The 21,896-nt window shown below is 36.4% G+C and overlaps 2 protein-coding genes across 5 annotated transcripts; both read left to right on the forward strand.

Moving 5' to 3' along the window:
- Window positions 1-3,534: 3,534 nt before the first annotated feature.
- Window positions 3,535-21,874, forward strand: LOC108116912 (E3 ubiquitin-protein ligase RNF181 homolog). Of its 2 annotated transcripts, XM_017229037.2 has the most exons (4): window positions 3,535-3,647; window positions 7,756-7,773; window positions 21,196-21,506; window positions 21,619-21,874. In XM_017229037.2, exons 3-4 carry the CDS (start codon window positions 21,198-21,200, stop codon window positions 21,751-21,753), a joined length of 444 nt encoding a protein of 147 aa, XP_017084526.1. In that variant the 5' UTR covers window positions 3,535-3,647; window positions 7,756-7,773; window positions 21,196-21,197; the 3' UTR covers window positions 21,754-21,874. The 2 variants fall into 2 exon arrangements, with proteins under 2 accessions (XP_017084526.1, XP_017084527.1); XM_017229038.2 differs by lacking the exons at window positions 3,535-3,647; window positions 7,756-7,773 and adding an exon at window positions 20,573-21,115.
- On the forward strand, window positions 3,563-20,461 carry LOC108116910 (serine/threonine-protein kinase OSR1). Of its 3 annotated transcripts, XM_017229035.2 has the most exons (3): window positions 3,563-3,647; window positions 7,756-7,773; window positions 17,232-20,461. In XM_017229035.2, the coding sequence occupies exon 3, from the start codon at window positions 17,654-17,656 to the stop codon at window positions 19,313-19,315; it is 1,662 nt and encodes a 553-aa protein (XP_017084524.2). In that variant the 5' UTR covers window positions 3,563-3,647; window positions 7,756-7,773; window positions 17,232-17,653; the 3' UTR covers window positions 19,316-20,461. The 3 variants fall into 3 exon arrangements, with proteins under 3 accessions (XP_017084524.2, XP_017084523.2, XP_041674833.1); XM_017229034.2 differs by lacking the exons at window positions 3,563-3,647; window positions 7,756-7,773 and adding an exon at window positions 11,487-12,006; XM_041818899.1 differs by lacking the exons at window positions 3,563-3,647; window positions 7,756-7,773 and adding an exon at window positions 15,439-15,455.
- Window positions 21,875-21,896: the final 22 nt, after the last annotated feature.

Genomic DNA, 21,896 nt, shown 5'->3' on the forward strand with positions numbered 1-21,896 from the left:
GCACGAGGACGTGTGCGGCTGCCAAATGAGGCGAATTCAAGTGGCACATGGCAGGACCACTGTAGGAGTCCAAAAGCTCCCTCAGCAGTGCGAGTCACGCTTTCATTTGCGGCATTGGCCAATATATCAAAGCACTCAAAGTGATTGCATTTAGTAGGGTCCAGGGTCGTTGCAATTGGATCTAGCTTCTTCATCAGTGTTGCCAAAGTTGCCAAAATGGAATATATCCAAATAATATAAATTAATTTTATATATATTCTATGCTTATAATTATAACTACAAACGGCACAGAAATCCTTTCACGTTTATGTTAATTTCGAAGTATGCCTAAAAGTATGCAACGGTGTTTGCGATGGCATTAAAATATAACCATTTTTACGACTTAAATCAAACTTTGTTAACTTCAGTGTCACATCACTGCACCCAATGGTGCCCAGTGCATCATCAGTTCCATTATGAGTAGCAGGCATTGCAGCGGCACGTTCCACATAACGACGACGCCCCTTTCCGCCTGGCTGTTAGTCGTTTTGTTTGCTGGTCAAATCCATCACCGTCGGCTGCCCCATACTCCCTCGGTTTTAATTGTCGCACAACAATGATCCCTCCGCCTTAATTGGTGTTTCCCTGTCGTTCAAAATGACACTTGGTGGGGCGCCAAAAGTGAGTGCCACATGCCACTTGCCATTCGCCACTCAAGGGCTCGTCTTGTGGCAATTATGTGGATGAGATGGTTCTCCATTCCGGGCTATTGGCTAGGGTCCAGCTTTTGGGGTAGCAAAGACAGAGGGGACTTTCCAATTAAATATATGCTGATGACCTGTAAGGAAGTGTAATTAATGTTAGAGGATGCCGAAGAGTGGGTTTTAGTTGAAAGAAAGCCAAACTTAAATCCCTTTTTGATGATATTAGATTGGTATTTAGGAACTTATAGAATTTTATTAGTGTAGGAAGGAGGTGAATTTAATGAGTTTCGGAGAGTGAATCATACAATTTTTGAATATTTTGTTAAACTTAATATGTAACTTAGTGAGTTATACATTTATTTATCATTTAAAAAATGACTAAATTTCCCCCTTAAGCAACTTTAAATTTAAATTCATTCCCTTCCCAATCACTCTTCCATGTAATTCCATGTTATGATGGATTATGACACACACACACAAACAGAGATTTGCCATAACTTTGGGGATGAATGTACTAGACTGTGCATCCAGCAGCTGACAATTAATTATATGCATTGCTGTGCCGGATTATCCGCCACGTCGGTCCACAAACTCTGCCCCCTTGAAATACTTTCCACATTTGTTGCGTGCGCACGTAACTCAAATGCCAAACACCTGCAGTTAACACGTTCGCAGTGCTTACAGAGCGGGCCAAACAGATCCGTAACCATATCCCCAGTATATCCTTAATACTAACCAACCATGCCCACACCCACTTCCGGTTCCCTATACCACCTAGTCGTATCCATAGCCAGTAGTTCGTGCCCCTTGCCAGGCGGACAAAGCAGCGTTAAAACTGCACTTAAGTCAAACTTGCCAGACAAGTGCCGTGCTGGAAAGTGGATGGATGGAGGTGGTGATGGAGGTGGTGATGGAGATGGAGATGGAGTCCTCCGATTTTAGGGAAGCGGAGGGTTCGGTTTGCCCACTGGGGTTGTGGTGAAATGGAATCAGGATGGGAAATCCAAGAAGCATGCACTTGGGGAAAATGTTTGACAAACTTTTTGGTTACTTTAAAGAAATATTTAGGTATACAAAAATGTTCGTAGATTTACCTTAACTACAGATTATTTCAGCCTAATAAGTTATACAGTTTTAGGTGTTAATTTTAGCAATATATTTCTTCTTAATTATAGTTTTTGTAATAGTTTCTTTAAGTGTAATCACCGGCAACTAAACAGCCATTCGCTGACGTAGCTGTTTTACGAGCGCCCTTCGGTTGTAAAATTTCATTACGAACTAAACGGTTTTCATTTCGATGGCAGCCAACCAGTAGTGGTCATTGGACCACGACCCATCCTTCATATTTTCTCGTTCATCCTTCGTCCATTTCTCCGTTGGAATTATCCCTGCAGTCTCGGCCGGACTTTCTTTCTTATGCTAATTCGTGGCGCTTGGACACTTAGTTGATTGGTTTTTGTCAGAGACGTCGTCGCACAGCGTTGACTGATTGGATTTTGGCCATTTGCTGAAGACTCCCCAAACAGACCCTATCCAACAGATCAATGTCAGTGATTATGATTACCAGAACTTTCTCTCCGATTTTCCCCAGCGGACACTTTAACTTTAAGTTTTTCCAGCTGTTATGCCATTATTTATGTAATAATCTGGAGTACATAAATCTCGGTTCGGGAGCTGTTCGGCAAGTCAAGGGCGTGTACCGGCCCCTATGACCTTGACCTAGACCCAATTTCCCCCTTTCCATTACATAGTTGGTCGGGGGTGGGTGGTGGTGTAACATTTTCCCTAACATTCTGCTGGGCACTTACAGCACTCAAGCTTCCCATTGCAAAACGCTTTTAAAGTTGAGCGGGTAGGGTGATTCCGGAAAGCTTTCTAGCTGGGATTGTAATTTCCTTGTAACAAATATTGCAAATTAAATTAAATTAGGAAAACCAACTGTTTTGCGATATAAGACAACTTCGCTAAAAGACTTCATGTTTTTCAAAAAAATTATTTTAATTATATTAAAAACTGTTTCAAAATGTAATACATATATTAAGAATATCTTACATCCAACTCAAATTTTCATGTTTTGACATTAGTAAAATATATTTTGTTATTGCTATGACAAATTACTTTTACATTTAACTTTAGCTACAAAAATAATTACAGTTTTTCAAAAATCTGAACTTAAAACAAATCTAAACTTAGTATCTTGAATTCCAAATTATAACCTCTTACTTAAAATTTTGAATTCCGCGCCAAACCTAACAGCCTTTTAGGTTAACAGACCTCTGTCATCAAGCTTTTCAAATACAGATGGTAAACAAACGCGGAACCATAGAAAGAGAACACAGAAACGGAATGAAACAAAAAATGTGGCAGCTGAATTTTTGTTTTCTTCCTCTGCCGCTGCTCTGTCTGTAAAAAAAAAAAAAAGTTGCATCCTAACATTTTTATAGCAACTAGCCGACTGGGAGCGCCTGTAGATTGTTACGCTGGCAGCGCTGCCCGTTTCAGTTCTCATATCGTTTCATAACGTTTCTCTTCCGTCGTTTAGTCTGTTGTTGACTCTGAATTTTTGTTGTATATTTATTTCGTGCCGTCGAAACGCTTCGCTTTGCTGACTTTTTGACTTTTTCGTGTGAAAGAAAACCAAAAATTAGTCAAAAAATATCACCTGAAGATATTGTCGATAATCCGGATGTCGAATATATTCCAGTGAATCGGTGAAATTGCCAACAAAGCAGTCAAAAAGCAAAAACAATAGCGACATCAAAAAAACGTTTCGTCACGCTGAGAGAGCAGTGGAATTTTTTCGCAACAAATACAATTAAAAGTTTGCCGAAAGAGGAAAGAGACGAGAAGGCAAAAATCAGAAAATCAATTAGTGAATAATACGAAATCGGTGCAAGATAAGTTTCCGTGTGAAATTGCTTTTTCGGCGATTGGATTTTCATCGATTTTGCAGAAGGAAAACAGGTTGGTTGTCTCTCTCTCTTTTCCTTCACCCCACCCCCATAAGCACATTTCTTTTGATTCTTTTCTTGTTTTTCTTTTCATTTGCAACTGGTTCTAGCAAACTACCGCTGTTTATTCTGTGTTGATTTTTCTGTGATTTTTTTTTGTGTTTAAGTTGGGTTTTTGGCCTTCTGCTTTTCAACATTTCATTCGTTGCGGAAATATGTATGAAAATACCGGCTTGTTGTCATCTGTGCCAAGAGAGAAGAGAGAGAGAGAGAGAAATAGAGAAGAGAGTCTGACAGAGGGTGACTCAGTAAATGCGCTTGTAGTTGTGTGAGGTTATGCGTGTCAGCGTACAGTAAAGGTCAGACTATTAGGTATAGTGATAGACTCTGTCGGATATAATTCTTCCAAAAGTACAAATATATTTTAATTTAAAAATAAACAATTTTTGAAGTAATTTAATATAAAGGGTCCTAACTGTTTGAGTATTTAATCTAATGATTTAAAGTAGTGTAGTAATTTCTAGAATATTCTATTATTTCAACCCCGTCTGTACATACGACCAACTGGAATTGGAACACACGCGTGTAGTACTTTCGAGACACTCGCGTCCAGCTATATTGTGACAATGCAACCGACCTGATTGAATTGCTTGCATTTCTCTTAATTGATACGAACTTCAAATGGACGGGTCCTCAATTAGTGGCGATTATTTTTTTCTGCTTTCCCATTTCACTCGGAAATTTTCGCAGTTGTGGGTGCAGCAGCTGTTCTTTCAAATTCCCGCGCAATTTGCATTTTCAATTGCATTGAAAGAAAGGGACGGGACTCATAGCAAAAGATTATGCAATATGCATTCATTTAGCGTGTTATCATCCTTTATTGCAACTAGTTTTGGTCGGTACACATCACTGAGGTTAATTTTCACACACTAATTCCTGAAGGTTAACCCATAATTTCGCAGTTAAGGGGCAAATTCAATTTGGTACACATGCGGAAGTTACTTTTAGATCTAACAAAAAGTGCTATTTAGATATGAATTAGTAAAGATTTATAGTTTTATAATATTGGAAGTAAAGTTTATTTTATTTATTTATTAAACAAAAATTAAATCTAGTATACAATACTATTTAAAGCGTACTAACTGCTAGGGCCTACGACTTGTTAAAGAATTTTGTATACTAAAAATGCCATTAAAGAATGATCTCGAATTTATTTTCTAGATATTATTCGCAGTTATGTAATATAAATATTGATTTCCTTGACTTATAATTTATTTAATTTTTTCTAATATAAGCAAATATCTTACAGTTTTACGTCAATACGTTAATTGTCGGATAATTCATTGCACAAGTTAACGAAAACAAACTGCTAAATACTATGAAAACTTGAAAATATTATTGTGAAATCGCTAATCGGGATTTTAAGAACAAATAGCCATATCAACAAATATTCAAAGCCCTATCAAATGGAACTCTCTCTTCATTTCTTCTTTATTAAATGAAAGTTTTAGAAACAAATTTAAAATATCTTTCTTTACCTTTCTGATCATGGTCTATGGATTCTATACTATAAACATACTCTTAACCCATGGGCTAAAATATCTTTTCTTTATTAGCCAAAAAATTTCGCATGTTACCAGCATGCCAGAGTCGCGTGGCTATAACAAATAAATATACTATAATAAAACGCATACACACACACAATTTAAAACCAATAAGTAATAATAGGATTTGGAAACCGCTGCTAATTTGATTGATCAACGGCTTTTAAGGCGCATAAACACAATGCCATAATCGTGCCATTTACACCTGTTGTCCGCTCAAGTGGCAATTGCCGATTGCCAATTTGCCAATTTGCGTTTCTAATTAGTTGCATCCCGTGTCAGCAATTTATGCTCAATGTGCTGCCACACGATGTTGCTTTGCTTGCCTTTGCCCCATCATCGATGATTGCTTAGATAAGTCGTCGTCGTCGATGGTCCATTGTCCATTGTCCAATGACCATGTGACATCGTGCGAACCACGTGCAATTGTCACCCTTTCTAATTGCCATTTACTCGATTCACACTTGCACCAATTGTTCAGTTTACTAGTTTATATGCACTTGGAATAAATTAACTTGGAATTTAAAAGACTTTTATTAAGTTGGAAGTGATCAATGACTGTTTCATGACTGAATATAGAAATGATATGCTAATAGCAGATGCTAGAATAATCTATACAAGTCGAAACTCCTTTAGAAAGTACTGAAATGTATCTAAAACTTAAATGTTTTTCAGTTGCCTAAACATTACTTACTTAATTATGTTTTGTAAACTTAAAAAGGTTATTCTTTGATGTAGTAAGGTACAATTCTGACAGTTTTTCCTAAATATAGTCACACTTGAAGTCCGATTAGTTGAAGAGGCTATATATAAATTAGTGTATGCAATCAAGGTTGATAAGATTAATCCCAATGAGGCAAGGCACTCAGTTTCCATAGTAAAATATCAACACTAGAAAATTCAACTTAAAAAAATTAAAATGTGATGGCTCACATTAAAAATAATAAACAATCTTTTAGAGTTTTCACAAATAACAAACAAAATCACTTTTTACTTCTACCAACTCTATTTTCATAAATCACTTAAATAATTTACTAGAGTTTTTTGCATTGACCACATTTTATACTACATATTTGTGAATTTGTTTGCCGAGAGGAGGACGACTGAAATCTAAGCATCTGCCATAAATTTAAGCGCAATTTGTTTGTCTTGCATGTCATTTTGTTGTCCACAAAGATTTCCCATTTAATACACACAGCATAGTTTTCTATTTTGTTTTCTCGTTTTATGTGGCCGGAAAATGTTTTTAATGGGTTTTACAGCACGTGCCGTTTTGTTTTTGTTATTGTCTATGGAAAAATACGCAGCATAACCTTTGTTTATAATTTATGACAAAGTTATTAAAGTCCGCACAGCTGCTATGTCTATTCAAAAGCCATATCACAGTTCATAAAGAATTTGCATCATTTTGTTTTTGATTAATGTTTGGAAAATAATCTGTGTCTAAGGTTTTCATTTTGCCATTTTGATATCTGCTGATGCAAGGTTCAAGTTTTTCTGGGAAATTATAAATGTGACATAAATAATTTTCTAAGATTAATATATCTTTGATTATTTTTTAGCAGCTTCTGAGTTTGCTTTGGAATGTTATTCCCCTTTAATGAGTCAACATTCTTGAATAAAAACGTTAACTAAACGCATAAACAGCCATCTTCATTGACTAAATCAATATTTATTCTTAAATACTGTTAAAAGACGTCACCAATATCTGGCAAAGACGTCAATAAACTCGATTTTAGCACATATCATTGAGATTAATTCTCAGTTCAAATCATAGAAAGGAGAAGAAAATTCTTAGAATTTAATAAAAGCCAAAGAAAACTTGCGCAATTAATTACTAAATATATTTTTTGGCTGCGATCACATTGTATTTTGTTTGGCTGCAGTTAGATAAAAGTTGTTCTGATCTCTTTTGCCATTTCATTATTTATAAACGCCATTCGCTTAATTGGTGGCAACAGGTGATACACCTGCCTCATGCCCCTTGCCACAACATCTACCCACGTTTTGCTATGGTATTATGACCACGTTTGGCACAGAAATTGGTGGCATCTCTCGATGCTGTGCTGGTGGCCATCGGCTGCTCATAATTTATTTGCATGCGGGATAAGTTGATATTTATTGGCATGAAGATAAGTTTTGTGGCCACATTCGAGACTCATTTATTTTTAGTTGCATTTCCATGCCTTGCTGCGTTTCTCCACCCTCCAAAGTGGCAGGGAAAAACGTATAATAAATTATTCGCACATTTAGAAATCAAAATTTATGTGCTCTAATTATTTATTATTTATATCCGTCGTCCACCCTCTTAAATATTATTTTCCGATCTCTTACATTCTGATTTTCTGATAGAGATTTTCATTTAAATTTCATGATTGCTTGCGATTAATAAATGTAGATTAAACAAATAGTTATTGTTTTATATTTTTTATCATTTATTAATTATGGTTTTCAAATTTATTTAAATGCTATCTCAGCTGGCACTTTTCTAAACCATTTTATTTTTATTTTTTACAGCTTTCAAGAGGCGTTCTGGTAAGTAAATGATATGAGCTAAGATTTAATCTAAATAGAGCAATAAATTTAGTCGGAAATTGCAAGCATTAACTGGCTTCTTAGTGGAAATTATATAAATTATAAATAATCCCAGATTAGTTAGTCTGAAATCAAGCTTCGCAGGAACAGTTCGCCTTTCTTTCAATATTCAGCATTTTTTTAAAGCATTTTATTTATTTTTAAATCATGATTTAGCTTTCATTCCTCATAGAAATAATATATATTTCTACAATAATTAGTCATCGGATTTGGTAAACAGTAATAAAGTCATTAAGAAAGCACGCTTCTATAGAGGTATAGCTCGTGGGCCAGACGAAACGCATTAAAGCGAATTGCAATCGAGGAAACTGAAATCTAAATGGTGATCTAAAATCGAAATTAAATTGAGATAGGTAAAAGGTATAGTGAGATTTTTGAAGGGGGTTTTTCCGGGGGGAAGGTACCTGTATACCTATCCGGTGGGTCACGTTCTGCTCGGCGCTAATCGCTCAATTTGCCTCACTGCTAGCACGCGGAAATGTGTGGGAGGGCATGCGAAAGCGTTTCACTTGCGAAAAAAGACGAAGTTATACACCGGGAGAAATATATATATGTTAAATAATATTATTTAATAGAAAACATACTCATAAATGTTTATTTTTAAATTTAGATTGACTATTTAAATGTTAAAATGAAAACCGTAAAATGCAAATCTTAAGTAAACTTTGTTAGTAACAAAGATTCCCAAAACCTATGATAAATATTTAAAAAATCTTAGAAAGAATTTGAAGGATATTGCTTAAAGATTATCTAATAATCTTTTAAATATTTCACGTAAAAAAATAATATTTTCCTGTGCAGTGAAGAACGGGGTACAGTGAGGCAATGCTAATTAAATTTCGCTAGTCCGGGGCACGGCGCCCTCAGTCTTAATTTGTTTGCATGCTCGGTCGAGCGGAAAAACAACAACAAATTGGCATAATGATCTTGTACGATCAACGGGGCAACATCATAATGTTCATCGTGATAATGATCATGCTGAACTGACTGACAGGCGGACTTGTTTTCCCTAACGCTTGCCGCTTGTTCAATTGCTATTTTGACTTTGAACTTGCCTCGTTCTGTTGTTTGTTGCTCGCCTGTAATTTTACAATTTCTGCACTGTGAGGGATCGACAGAGCTTCCCCCATTTTATATTATATAGTATACTATATAGTATTGTACAATCCGTGGACCATTTCCTACCCACTCAACGTGACGTTCAGAGATTTAAATTTAGCCACAATGACAAGATAAAGAATGAAACTATAACTGGGCTCCGGTCTTAATATGGAACGACATTTCAATTGCGATTGCTATTTTTAGGCATTGTCATCTCGCCGTCTCGGCTTAATGATTTCTTTATTTTTTTCTTCCATTTTCTTTTATTTTTTGCATATTGAGGGGGCAACTTTAAATCTCTCGATTGTGTGTCTTGTGGCAAGGTTAACCTGAGTCGAGTAAGAAAGTCACTTCAATCGGGAGTCTTTACTCTTTTTGGTTTTATTAGTAAAGATTTTTGCATTTCTACCTTTTTGTAAAATCAAAATGTTTTAGTTTATTTCTACACAAGAACATTAATTATAAAACAAAAACTCTTAACGACCGAAATAACAAAGCAATTCAAAAATGCATTTTTACTTTCAAAAGATCTCTTTCAAAAGTCATATATTATTCAAGAAATTCAAGAATACCTTTAGAAACAGCTAATTAAACAAAAACCTTGGTATTTTTATCAGTAAGAAGGCACAGCAATTAATTCAATGCATTTAATTATTTTTTTAGTTTTGAATAATAATCATGCATCATTATTTTAGTCATATGACTTCCCCATAAAAATGGACTTCCTGCTTTTTGCGCAGCTCTTTGAACTCATTGAACTGAAATACCCTCGAAAATGGGCAAAAACAATTTGCTTTCAAGAATATTGATTTATTTACTGATACGTATTTTGTTTTTTGAACATTTTTTGCGAGTGCAAAAGTCCCAAACGTCCTTGCCTTGAGAAATCGACCGAGTGAGAGAGAAATCACATGAGATGTGTTGACCAGCAAATTGAACCGAACATGTGAGCATTGATTTAGCTGATGGGAGATGGCACATGGCAAATTTTTTAAAATTTTTTAACAAATATATATTCTATACACATTTGTTTATACAAATGTATAAAGTTTCACCAACCCCGCGTCAATTGCTAGTCGGGCATGTATATATTTTTAAAAATATATTTTTTATAGGTGATCGTAGAGTATGATGGTAGGTTGTTATTTAGTTTCCAGATGAGTTTTCCAGAAGATGTATGTGGTTATTCTTATCATCCAAAAAGTTTGTGAAATATTTTTAATAAAAGAAGAAAACTGTCTAGACATTTTTTTATTAGATTTCCCCTAACCAGATATTAAAAATAAAACTCATTAAAATGCTTTCGAAAATTTGCAATTAAAACAAAATTTTATTAAACAACAAGAAAAGCTATGTTAATTCATTAGTCGGTATCTCAACGGCTACAAATTCTTTCTATATCTATAGCTGCTTATATATATATCTATCCACTAGTTTTTACTATATAGGTTCGTTCTGGTTCATTCATTATAGCTGGCCCCCAACTTGTGGTGGTCATTCATGAGTTTTCCCTCATTTTGATGTCACCGACGTCACGCAAGTGAGCATTTAACAAAAGTTATTGACCAACGCCTAGTGGGGGTACATATATATAAACTGAAGTATAGGGTTTTTAAGAACGATCAACCTTTGGCCCGCCCACACACGTGTCATATAACATTGGGCGCTAATGAAATCGCAGGTTTTCGGCTTCTTTTTTTTTGCCATCTTTTGTGTGTCAAAAGCATTTTTTTTTTTTTGAGGGCGTTCGATCACTTGACTTGTGTTGCCGGTACGCATAAAAAGTAAGCCATATAGATATATTTATGATTTGCACAGCCTGAGAAATTTCACACATTTTGATTTTTACCTTTTTTTTTGGCTTGGATACAACAAATTCCCTTGTTAAAAATAATATAAAACCAAAAAAAAAAAGGGGAGCAAAAAAGAATGAACAGCACTTTGACTATAAACAAGAATTTAAAAATACACATTTTTTAAGTCGCATGCAAATTGCTAAAATAATAATAACATCAAACTTGCGCATGTCTTTTTGTTAAATGAAAAATTACCCGGGTACAGTGCTGCTAAAAAGTATGTAAACATGCTAGAAAAGACGTCGATGAAGATGAGCCAGGGTTGGGTTGTCTCAGATTGCTGTAAATAATTCATAAAACTAACATTAGCTGAAACTTTAAATTGAATTTCACTTAAAATATTAAAGACTATGGTTAAAATATTCTCTTTTCGTAAGAGAAAACTGTTTACTTTAAATCTAAAGCTATTTTAATGAAGAATACTATGATCTATTAGTTTTCTATAACAGTATTTTTCCAGAAGTCATTAAGTTAATGGAACTAGAACCAACTCGAACGGAAATAGAAACTGACTATGCAAATTCTACTCGAAAATCCCCTGCCAAAGGTATTTTAAGTAGAAAACCGGGGGCAATCACTCATGCATGTTACTTACCAGCTGGGCTTTGGCCATAAAGCCAGGTAAATCCAAGCTTAAGTCAGCCGACATATGTAGATATATACCTATTGATACAGATACAGATATAGATACGGATACTGAAATACTAACTACTACTAACTAACGCCAACGCGTTGATGGAGGCGGCAAAATTTCGCACATTTTGTCGATCGGCGACGTCGGTTTTTTTCTATATAGTATCATTGTTATTGCTTCTCCGCTGCCTTTTCAGCCTGTCGTCGTGTTCCGCCATTTGTAGAGCTCATTTAATTTTTATTGTTGTTTATTGCTTAACGAAAAAAAAAAAGAAGAAAAAAATTCATTTTAAATGTTTGATTACAACGATTTGTGAAGTTCAGTCGAATTTGTGATTTTCGCGCTGGAGGAGCGGCTCATTCAGCGATCGCTAGCAATGCGATTTAGAACTGCAATCGGATCGAATCTCAATCGCAGTTCAACTATTTGATAACTGAAAACTCAGTCATTCTCAAGTGTCGTGTATGAACGTAACTACAAATCTCAACTAAAAAAAAAACTTAAAACCTGAATAAAAACACTCGAAAGAAAGTGACAGACCAGTTAAAATGCAGTTACTAAATTTAGTGTGCCTCAAGCAAAGTGGGTTGAAAATTAAAAACAATAATATTATAAACATAAATCATTTTTATTTGCCTGAAATTCTGAAAATTCAACTCAACTTTTCACAAGCACATTCATTCCATTGAGTTACCTAAAACTAATTTGAATTTTATGTTATCGCTGAAAGTTATTTCTCATATGCATTCCGCATTTGTCATTTTATAATCCAAAAATAATGCCTAATGCAAATAGCTAAATAAATGATACCAGCTTGATAGATAGGAGGGTGAATTTAAAATGTGAATTTCTGTGGATGTGTTGTGTGTGTGTTTGTTTTGGTTTATTGGTTTTACCAACTGATTTCGGCCAGGGATATTCCCGTATTCTGTTTGTGATTTATTTCTCGGCTGGTGTCGGGATAATTAAATTAAAAAATAACTGCCACATGAAGCTTATAAACATGTCAAAAAGAGATTTATAATTTACTTAAGTGTGGCGACTAGATTTGAATTTAAATAACTTTCAAAAAGATGCTTTTAAATAAGTTGAAGGTTTTAGAAAGGAAGCAAGTATCGGAGGAAGTTTATTATAATTTATTGCAATATTTTTTTTTTTTATTTTATTATTTATATAGATATAGATCAGTTATTTAACTATGGCAGAACTTTTAAACTATTTGAAATATTTTTTCACCACACTGATTGATTGTTTGAAAAGAAAAGAAAAATCAGAACACGAAGATGATCTCAATGAGCATGCTACATAGATTTATCATTGCCCCTGCAAAAAAATATATATATATTCTGAAATCGCTACATCAACTAAATGCAAAAACAAGGAATCAATTACTCTTCCACATGACGTGCTGAAAAGTCGCAAACGGCGGCCAAATTAAAGATCTAATCTAAACAAACAGTCACTTGGGCACTCTTGGCACTGTTTTAGTACTCATCGCAGTACTCATCGTATACTATATACTATACTATAACCCATAGTATCCAATCATTTTTTGAAGAGTATTTCATTCTTAAAGCACCATTGCAGGGCAAACTGTGTCAACAATTAATGCGATAAACGGTATTGCAACTGCAATTCAAAGTTCAAGCAACTCGTTAATGTGTCAATATTGAAATTATGCCGCTGAATTCATTCCGACACCGAACTTTTAAAAATACATCCCAAGTACAAGTATTTTTACAAATTTATTTGATTCTTCTATATTAAGGCTGTCACTCAGAGTGCAATAAACGCAAAATGTGTTAACCGAATGGGATATTTAAATATAATCATCTACCTGACTTAATGGGGATACATTAGCTGGACTGTGAGGTAATTAGGCATCTGAATCGTTTTGTTTTTTTTTTTTAATTGCCAACTTTAGTATACCTAAAACAGAAATTACATGTGTGTGTGGAAATTTTTTCGAAATTAACTATAATGGAAATAGCTAAAGGTTCATTAAGATCCATGCCATTTTTAAGTTTTAACTAAAAATAATTATTTCAGATATTACTCATAAATATTATACAAAGTTTCAAAAATTACTTCTGAATCATTTTTTAATTTTCCATTATGAGTTTACCTAGATTTTAATATCTGTGTGTTGACTATTTTGCTTAATTTAGTTTAGTTTTCTTTAAATCAAAATTTGTATCTTATGATTTAAAAAAACCTTTAGCAGTCTTTAGCAGAAGAATTTATTATTCGACTTTTCTTAATTTTCCGATTCATTTGGATTTCTACGCACTGCCATGATGACGATCACCTTTTGCTTTTGCCAGCCCCAAAAACCACCCCCGTGTTCCGCCCCTCGAGACACTTTTACCATGGCCGAACTGCATTGGAAATTATATGCAAATAGCGAACGAGACGGAGACGTTCTAAAAATAAACAAACCACGCAAAAATCAGTATTGTGTGTGTGTGTGTTTGCGCGAATATCTTATTTTTATAAGTCTTCTGTCGTTTTTTTTCGCTTTGACTATGGCGCATTTTTATGCAGAGCAGAAAAGAATTTCTCTCTATGGCCAATGCAAACTGCCGATCCCATAATCCACCTATAGATACTAAAGATACATTTGTATCTATCTATATGTCCGCCTGTGTTTTATGGATGGCCTTTTGTTCGATGCAATTTACGAATTTTCCATGATGACTATAGGGGGCTTCCCCCCACAAATTAACCCCCTTTCCATTATGTTAACCCAGTTATCTTAACCGCCCAGAGATAACAAAATGGAAAAAGAAGAGAAAGAGAAAGAGAGAGAGTGTGTGTGTGAGATACTGGATTCCACTTTTTTGTTGTATTTGGGTGCGGTATGGAAAACACTTACGTCTGTTGTATCTATGCTCCAGTTTTTTGGGACTTTGGGTCTTTATTGTTGCTAATTGTTTTCGCTTGTTGTTATTATTGCCGCTGGAAACGTTTTTAACTTATCGTGCACGTCAGAGCTGATAAAATCCGAGTATACTAGGTGGTGGGGAAAGTCGGTGAGGGCAAACAGAAGGAAAACCTTACAAATTATGAAACTGACAGTGGAACTGCTTGGACTATTATTTAAATAATAATTATGAATGGTAGAATATAAATATTTTTTTAACTCAAAGCTGACTATCTCCCTTTTCTAAAAATCTAAATACATAAATAATTATGAAAAACTCATTGAACCGAACCAATTTTTAAGAAATAGATTAAGCCGTACCTTAACATACACTTATTATAATAACGTTTTGTTCATTCTGAAAACATTTATATACTAGCATATTCTGTATTTATATAGTTTCTCACTTTAAAAATTATATTTTAATATATCGGTTTGACCTACGATTTGATCTAGTCACCCACTGTGCGACTGCTTAACCCACTCTCTCAGGCGCTCTCTGCCTCTATTCTTCCTCATTCTCTTCATCGTGCAACAGCAGACCGGCGCCTCACCATAACCTCGGCTCACCTCCCTCTTTTTTTCTGTTGATATTTGCTCAATACATTTATTTTTATTTTTTTCTAGTATCGGCTATCTAGACTTTGTTAATACCCTTTAGAAGAAGTTATGATTTCTTTCTTATTATAAAATTAAAGAATTTTATTGATCCCTTGATTGGATATTGTTATATAATATAAAATATATTACGTGGATATATCAAAACAGAGCACTGAGCACTGGGAAGGGCATATCAAAGTCGGATTACTTCAACATTCTTTGTTTTTCTCATACTCTTGTTGTTTTTGCCATCAGCCGTTGGCGCACTTGTTACGACGCCGACGTCAACAGCGCTGCTTTTGGTTTTAGCTTTGCCGTTGCGTTTGTTGTTCTGCTTTTGTGCGCTCATTTGTTGCGCGGCTTTTAAAGCGATCGAACGAAAGATCGCTGCGAAACGAAACGAACAGGCAAAGGAACGGCATATAAGAAAGCTGGAAATTAAGCAAAAACGACACTGAGGCGCGCGTTCGTGGAGTAGGAAAAAGAAGAAGGAGAAGCAACAAAAATCGTGTAAATAATTCTTCAGAGTTTTGCGTAAATTGTTTTGATTTCTTTAGCGAGAAATCAATAAAGCTCAAATGAAAATTTATTGAACTACCAAGTGTGTGTGTGTGTGAAGTCGTGTGACAATGCTTATCAGTTGCACATGATCGTGTTACTCTCGCGTGCTCTCTTTTAAGCTCTTTCTCCCTCTCTTGATATTGATTTATTATGAAATTTATCTGCAGAAAAAGATATTTGTTCATATTTTCCATTTAAATTGGGATTTGTCATATGTCTCCATTTAAGGTTGTTTTTGTTTTTGTAAAAGAAATGTTTTCATAAGCATTTAGGTCCTTACTTTACTCTATTGAATTGCTTTTGTTGATTTTTTTTTAATCAGCATTGTTTTTTCTTTTTAAATTATAATACAAACATACAAATTTCTTAAATTAGCTTTCTTTTCAACATATTTAAAATTGTTTTTTGCTTAAATTAGCTTTCTTACTTTTCTTTTTGGTTGCCAAGTGTTTTTTCTAAGGCCATTTCCTGTCTCCCTCTCGCTTCACATTTTGTTTGTTGTGTAAACATTTAGTTTATTTTATTTTTTGTTTTCCTGGCGCGTTATTCTTTATTTGACTTGGCCTGAGTGTTAAATTGCGAAATTCACCAAGTATTTTGTTGGCCCAAAAAGTTAGTTGGTTAAATTAAGTGGCACATGACACGTCCGATAACTGGAATCGCGTTTTCTTTATCGCTGCTGTCACAGTTATCGAATTGCGGTTATTCTTTTTACCGTTTTCAACCGCAAGCTTATCATGTATTTTTGATGTAATCAAATATAAGAGAAGGATAGAGAGAACGGAGTAAAGGAATTGTAAACATTTTTCAGCTGAAAACTTAATTACAATTACCACACACATTATCTTGTATTTTGGTTGTTGTTTTTTTGTTGCTATAAATAGCTCAATGCGGTCATTGGTCCCTCTCGCACACTGCTCCCTCTCTCGTCCTCTCTTTCATTCATTCCGTGCGATTGAACTTTTTTATGCTGCATGGAAAAAAGAGAGCGAAAAATATATTAAGAGAAAGCAATAATCACTTATACAGTCGAGGGAGGCAAGAGTTGAATGATCGCTAAACAGTTGCGGTCTGAGATTATGTGTACACTTTTATTATATTCATGAAGCAAAATCTTATCAGCAAAAACGTGGAAAAATTTTGCATAAAGCTACGGGGTGAGGAAGCCGTCGGGTTGTGAATAAGTACTATTCCCAGTACGGCATGTGTCGAGCGTCAAAATGTAATTTTTTTTTTTGTTCTTTTGTTTTTGACAAAAACGTGCCGGGGTAATTCTCCGACGACAATAAATCAGTATGTTTTCGGGTTTATTGTTATTTCTTAAATTATTCTATGTAGGTATTTGACCCAAATGAATATTAAAAAGTAATCATTTTTAAGGATGAAATTATTAATGAATTATTATGCTGAAGGCCATCACAGTCAAAACTAAAATAAGTAAACAACAATAGAAGTTACATATTAAAAATAAATTTCATCGAATATTCTATCATTGTATCTAGTGTAATCCAAGTCTTCTATAGATACATCTATAATCCTTTTCCACACCTCGCATCTGGCACCTGGTTTCCTCTGTCTCTTCCCGAATTTCACAACTCCCAGATTGAACCTTAAGCAGCTCCGTTGATCATCTTAACTCGTAGTTCTGTTGCTTTTTGAAAAAAGATAAACCAAGGCAAGGCCCCTACTTTTACCCCGTTCTGATTTTTTTCTCCACTTGCAGAGGTGGCACACATCGCCAACAACAACAACCAGAATCAAAGCAAAGAATCCTACGAAAGAGATCCAAAGGATAAAGGAATCTTTGGTTGCTTTGCCAAGAAGGAAGAGCAGCAGAATAATCAGAAACATAAACAATCGGAAGAACCCAGAGAGAGTTCCAATTCGGGCAGCTATAAGGTGCAGCAAAAGGAGCAGGAACAGCAGAGGGAAAACGAGAACGAGCATCCATCCGTTTACCGACAGCAGGACGAGGAGTTTCATCCGATACAAAAGGAGGAGGAACGCCAGAAAACCCCACCAATATCGAAGCAACCCCGTCCGCGTATTACCCCAAGATCGCAAAGTCAGCCGGCTATAAATAACCGACGACGTCCAGGTACCCCGCCACCACACACAAACGCAGCTGGAGCAGGAAGCAGGAGCATGACCTCCATACCCGCCAATCTGTCTAGCAATAATGTGGCTGGAGCAGCAACGCTACCAGGAGCTGCAGCGCCACCAGAGAAACAACCATGGCCCAACTCTAAGGATGATTACGAGCTTAGAGATGTCATTGGTGTGGGGGCCACAGCCGTTGTCCATGGCGCTTACTGTATTCCAAGGAACGAGAAGTGCGCCATTAAGCGGATCAACTTGGAGAAATGGAACACGTCGATGGACGAGCTGCTCAAGGAGATTCAGGCCATGTCCTCTTGTTTTCATGAGAACGTGGTAACCTATCACACCTCTTTTGTTGTAAGAGAAGAACTTTGGCTAGTTCTAAGACTCCTAGAAGGTGGCTCCCTGCTGGACATAATCAAGCACAAGATGAGGACAGCTAATTGTAAACAGGGTGTTTTTGATGAAGCCACCATTGCAACGGTACTCAAGGAAGTCCTGAAGGGATTAGAGTACTTCCATTCGAATGGACAAATTCATCGAGATATCAAGGCAGGAAATATCCTGATAGGCGACGATGGGACCATTCAAATTGCTGATTTTGGTGTGAGTGCTTGGCTGGCCACTGGCAGGGATTTGTCCAGGCAGAAGGTACGTCACACTTTTGTAGGCACACCCTGTTGGATGGCACCCGAGGTAATGGAGCAGGATCATGGCTACGATTTCAAGGCAGACATTTGGTCATTTGGCATAACAGCTATTGAAATGGCCACGGGTACGGCACCATATCACAAATACCCGCCCATGAAGGTGCTAATGTTGACCCTTCAAAACGATCCTCCCACCTTGGACACAGGTGCGGATGATAAAGATCAGTATAAGGCCTACGGCAAGACATTCCGCAAGATGATCGTCGAGTGTTTGCAAAAGGAACCATCGAAAAGGCCCACGGCTAGTGAGCTACTTAAGCATGCCTTCTTCAAGAAGGCCAAGGATCGCAAGTATCTCACCCAGACATTGCTACAATCTGGACCCAGCATGGAGACCAGGGTGCACAAGGCGGCGAAACGACAGCCTGGAGCTTCGGGTCGTCTGCATCGCACGGTGACGGGTGAATGGGTCTGGTCCAGTGAAGAGGAGGACAATGGTGGCTCTGTCTCTGGTTCGGGATCTGGAGGTGGCCGAAAACACCCATCTTCCGATTCGGATTCTGAGGATAGGCCTATCAATCGTTTGGAAAGAGCCGACTCTTCGGACAGTGATAGAGAAGAGCCATCGCCCGAAATTACGCATAGTGTTTCCTCAGCCACAGTGACACCTGGAGCTCCAGCAGGCGTTGCCCCAGCTGCCGCCCAAGAGATAACAGCTGGAATGGCTCAATTGCCATTACCCAGTGATTCTGCTGGAGAGGCACCACCAGTTAATCTTGTCCTGCGCATGCGCAACTTACGGCGTGAACTCCACGACATTCGCTTTGAATTCGTGGTTGGCAAGGATACAGCCGAGGGCATTGCTACAGAACTAGTAGATGCTGGTCTCGTTGATGCTCTGGACACGCAACCGATGGCCCAGCATCTGGACCAACTGATAGCTGCCAGTGCAACCATGAAAACGATTACTTTCCAATTGAGCTCCGGCGTGCAGCCTGGCGAAGTGCCCGACGAAAGATCACTGGTGGGCTATGCGCAGATCTCGATCACGGACTAATGGTCAGCTGCCAAGGAGCTTGCAGACATGGATCACAGCCAACACAACCCATCACAAGAGCATCCCAAACACCGCCACATAGCACCATCCCTGAGATAAACAAAAAAAAAAAAAAACAAACCAAGCCAGTCTGATGATACGTAAGGCCAGGAGGGTTCGGGATCGGGATTCCCCAACTGGAGAGCCGTTGCCGTTTGCTGCTTTTAGCACTAGACTAGAACTAACTGTATATGCTAGTGATAGGTCTTAACGCGAGCCGATCGTTTACTATATATAGAGAAACTATCTATACACACACATATATATGTTGAATAGGATGGGTCGATTTTGGTTGATAAGTTAAGGTGTGGAAAATGAGATTCAGTTGAGGACCCAATCAGGAAATTCAAATATTCTTGAACTGTAAACTTTGAGAGAGAATTATTTTGTTTTCCGAATGTTATCCTTGATTTATTTTTCGACTAGAAAAATCGGCCTGACCTTAAGTTTTATATATGCCTTACCTACTATGTAAATCCTATGCGCATTGTAATTAATCCATGTGCCCCGCCCCTTGAAACCACTGTCTCCCCTTTTTCTCCACCCGCTAAAGTAGCTAAAGTAATTGAAGAATCGTGTACTTATTCGTTTTCGTTTTTCGTTCGTCTTTAAGTAGCTCTGTACATACACCACACCCGTATATATCTATATATAAATCTTGTTTTTAATTAGCCCACTGAAAAATATCAGTAGATCCTGATGTAGTCCTGCCTTTATATATCATTTACCGATCGATCGCTCCCCAGCCAGGCGCCTTTAATTTATTCTCTAGCAATTTAAACTACTAATTTTTAAATCCTAGCGCCTAAGTCTTGTTTTTGTTTTACTCTTATTATTTTATATATTTTTACCTTATCATAAATTATCACTATATTCTGTATAACCACTGTATGAGTTTTCTTCGATAAGATCGCACTGGATGTAAACTTTAAGTGAGGCCAGAAGAAAAGAGAGAAAGTAAACAGGAGAGTAGAAATTATAGTTCAAGCTCTGTAACTACCTTGAAGTAAATCGTAAATCAATTACTTTAAAACAATGAATACTATTAAACATCATATAGTTAAAGAAAAAAAATTACAAAAAAAATCAAGAAACGAAAAAAAGGAATTACATTTTGCGTTTTTATTGGCTATAATTTGGAAATTGGTACTTAGGAATTGGAATTTGGGAAATAATATTTAGTCTAAAAAGATTATTTAAGTTGTATTTAAAACAGACATTCCTTTACAATCGTGGAAAATCTATTAAATATTTAACTGATATATTGCCCCGATTATTAATTAACTACAATTTTCAAGAAATACCAAAACTTTTTGCAACTTTTCATCTTTATGAAGCTCAAAAGAAACCCCAAAAATAAAAAGATTTTCCTAAAGCTTATAATAATTGCATTCTTCAGAGGAGAACGTTTAGCTCTTTCCTGATTAGTACAGTAAACCATTGATTTGGTGGACCTTCACCTAAGCTCACATAAAAAAGAAGCCAGTGTATGCCTGTAATTTTTAGACTTTTTAAAATACATTTTTAGCTCTAGAACAAAGAAAAAACACAATACTTGCAAGCGTTTTAAATGCAAAGACCTCTTAGATATTTAGCAATAACGTTGCTGTAATTTAAAGTTAATCGAATGGAGTCTTAGCGCCGATTGACTGTTATCAATTGTATACGAGAAACTCGAATTTGAAATAAAAATCACTTTTGGCTCCTAACAAAGAGAGTGTTAATCTAAGATTACTTGCAATATTCTGGATAAATCCTTTAGTAAGTACCAAAAACTTACTAGGGTATGGGGTCTTTACTGTCATGCTATAAACTACGATTTTCTGCCAAAACAATTGCAGCCATGTCGGACTACTTTGAGGAACTAGGCCACACACCCACCGGACCGGAGGGAGCCAATGATTTGGCCAGGAATTTCCGACGCCTCCAGGTGTTGGCCATTATGAATGGCATCGATATGGAGATCGAGGTGCCGGAGGCTTCGAAGCGAGCAATTGCAGAGCTTCCGATCCATGAAATCCTCGAATCGGAAGTGGGCGGTGATTTGGAGTGCTCGGTTTGTAAAGAGCCAGCTCAAGAGGGTGAGAAGTACAAAGTTCTTCCATGCAAGCACGAGTTCCACGAGGAGTGCATTCTGCTCTGGTTGAAGAAGGTAATTTAAGGAGGGCTTTCCTAATAATAAAACATTGTTTTATGTAATTATAATCCTCCGAAACTCTTTAAAATTGTGAATACACAAATAGTGATTTTCGGCAAATTTTCAGACAAATTCGTGTCCTCTGTGCCGTTATGAATTGGAAACTGATGACCCGGTTTACGAGGAACTGCGAAGATTCAAACAGGATGAAGCAAATAGACGAGAGCGCGAGAACACCATTATGGATTCTATGTTTGGATAGTTTTTGATTTTAGTAGAAACATTCATTAATGCCATTTTTGTAAAACGGTATATGGTAAAATTTATAGTACCTATGTATGTACATGTTTGTTAAAATAAAAGGCGGTATAGGGAAAAACTTACTTTTTTGGGAAATATAACCTC

Source organism: Drosophila eugracilis, unplaced genomic scaffold, assembly GCF_018153835.1.
Source record: "Drosophila eugracilis isolate 14026-0451.02 unplaced genomic scaffold, ASM1815383v1 contig_415, whole genome shotgun sequence".
NCBI lineage: Eukaryota > Metazoa > Arthropoda > Insecta > Diptera > Drosophilidae > Drosophila > Drosophila eugracilis.

Excerpts from the sequence above, each read along its gene's own strand:
- LOC108116910 (XM_017229034.2), top strand. The coding sequence starts at position 11,973 with ATGCAGTTACTAAATTTAGTGTGCCTCAAGCAAA. Across the intron at positions 12,007-17,231 it reads TTTAGTGTGCCTCAAGCAAA|AGGTGGCACACATCGCCAAC; the intron begins GTGGGTTGAAAA and ends CTCCACTTGCAG.
- LOC108116912 (XM_017229037.2), top strand. The coding sequence starts at position 21,198 with ATGTCGGACTACTTTGAGGAACTAGGCCACACACCCACCGGACCGGAG. Across the intron at positions 21,507-21,618 it reads TTCTGCTCTGGTTGAAGAAG|ACAAATTCGTGTCCTCTGTG; the intron begins GTAATTTAAGGA and ends GCAAATTTTCAG.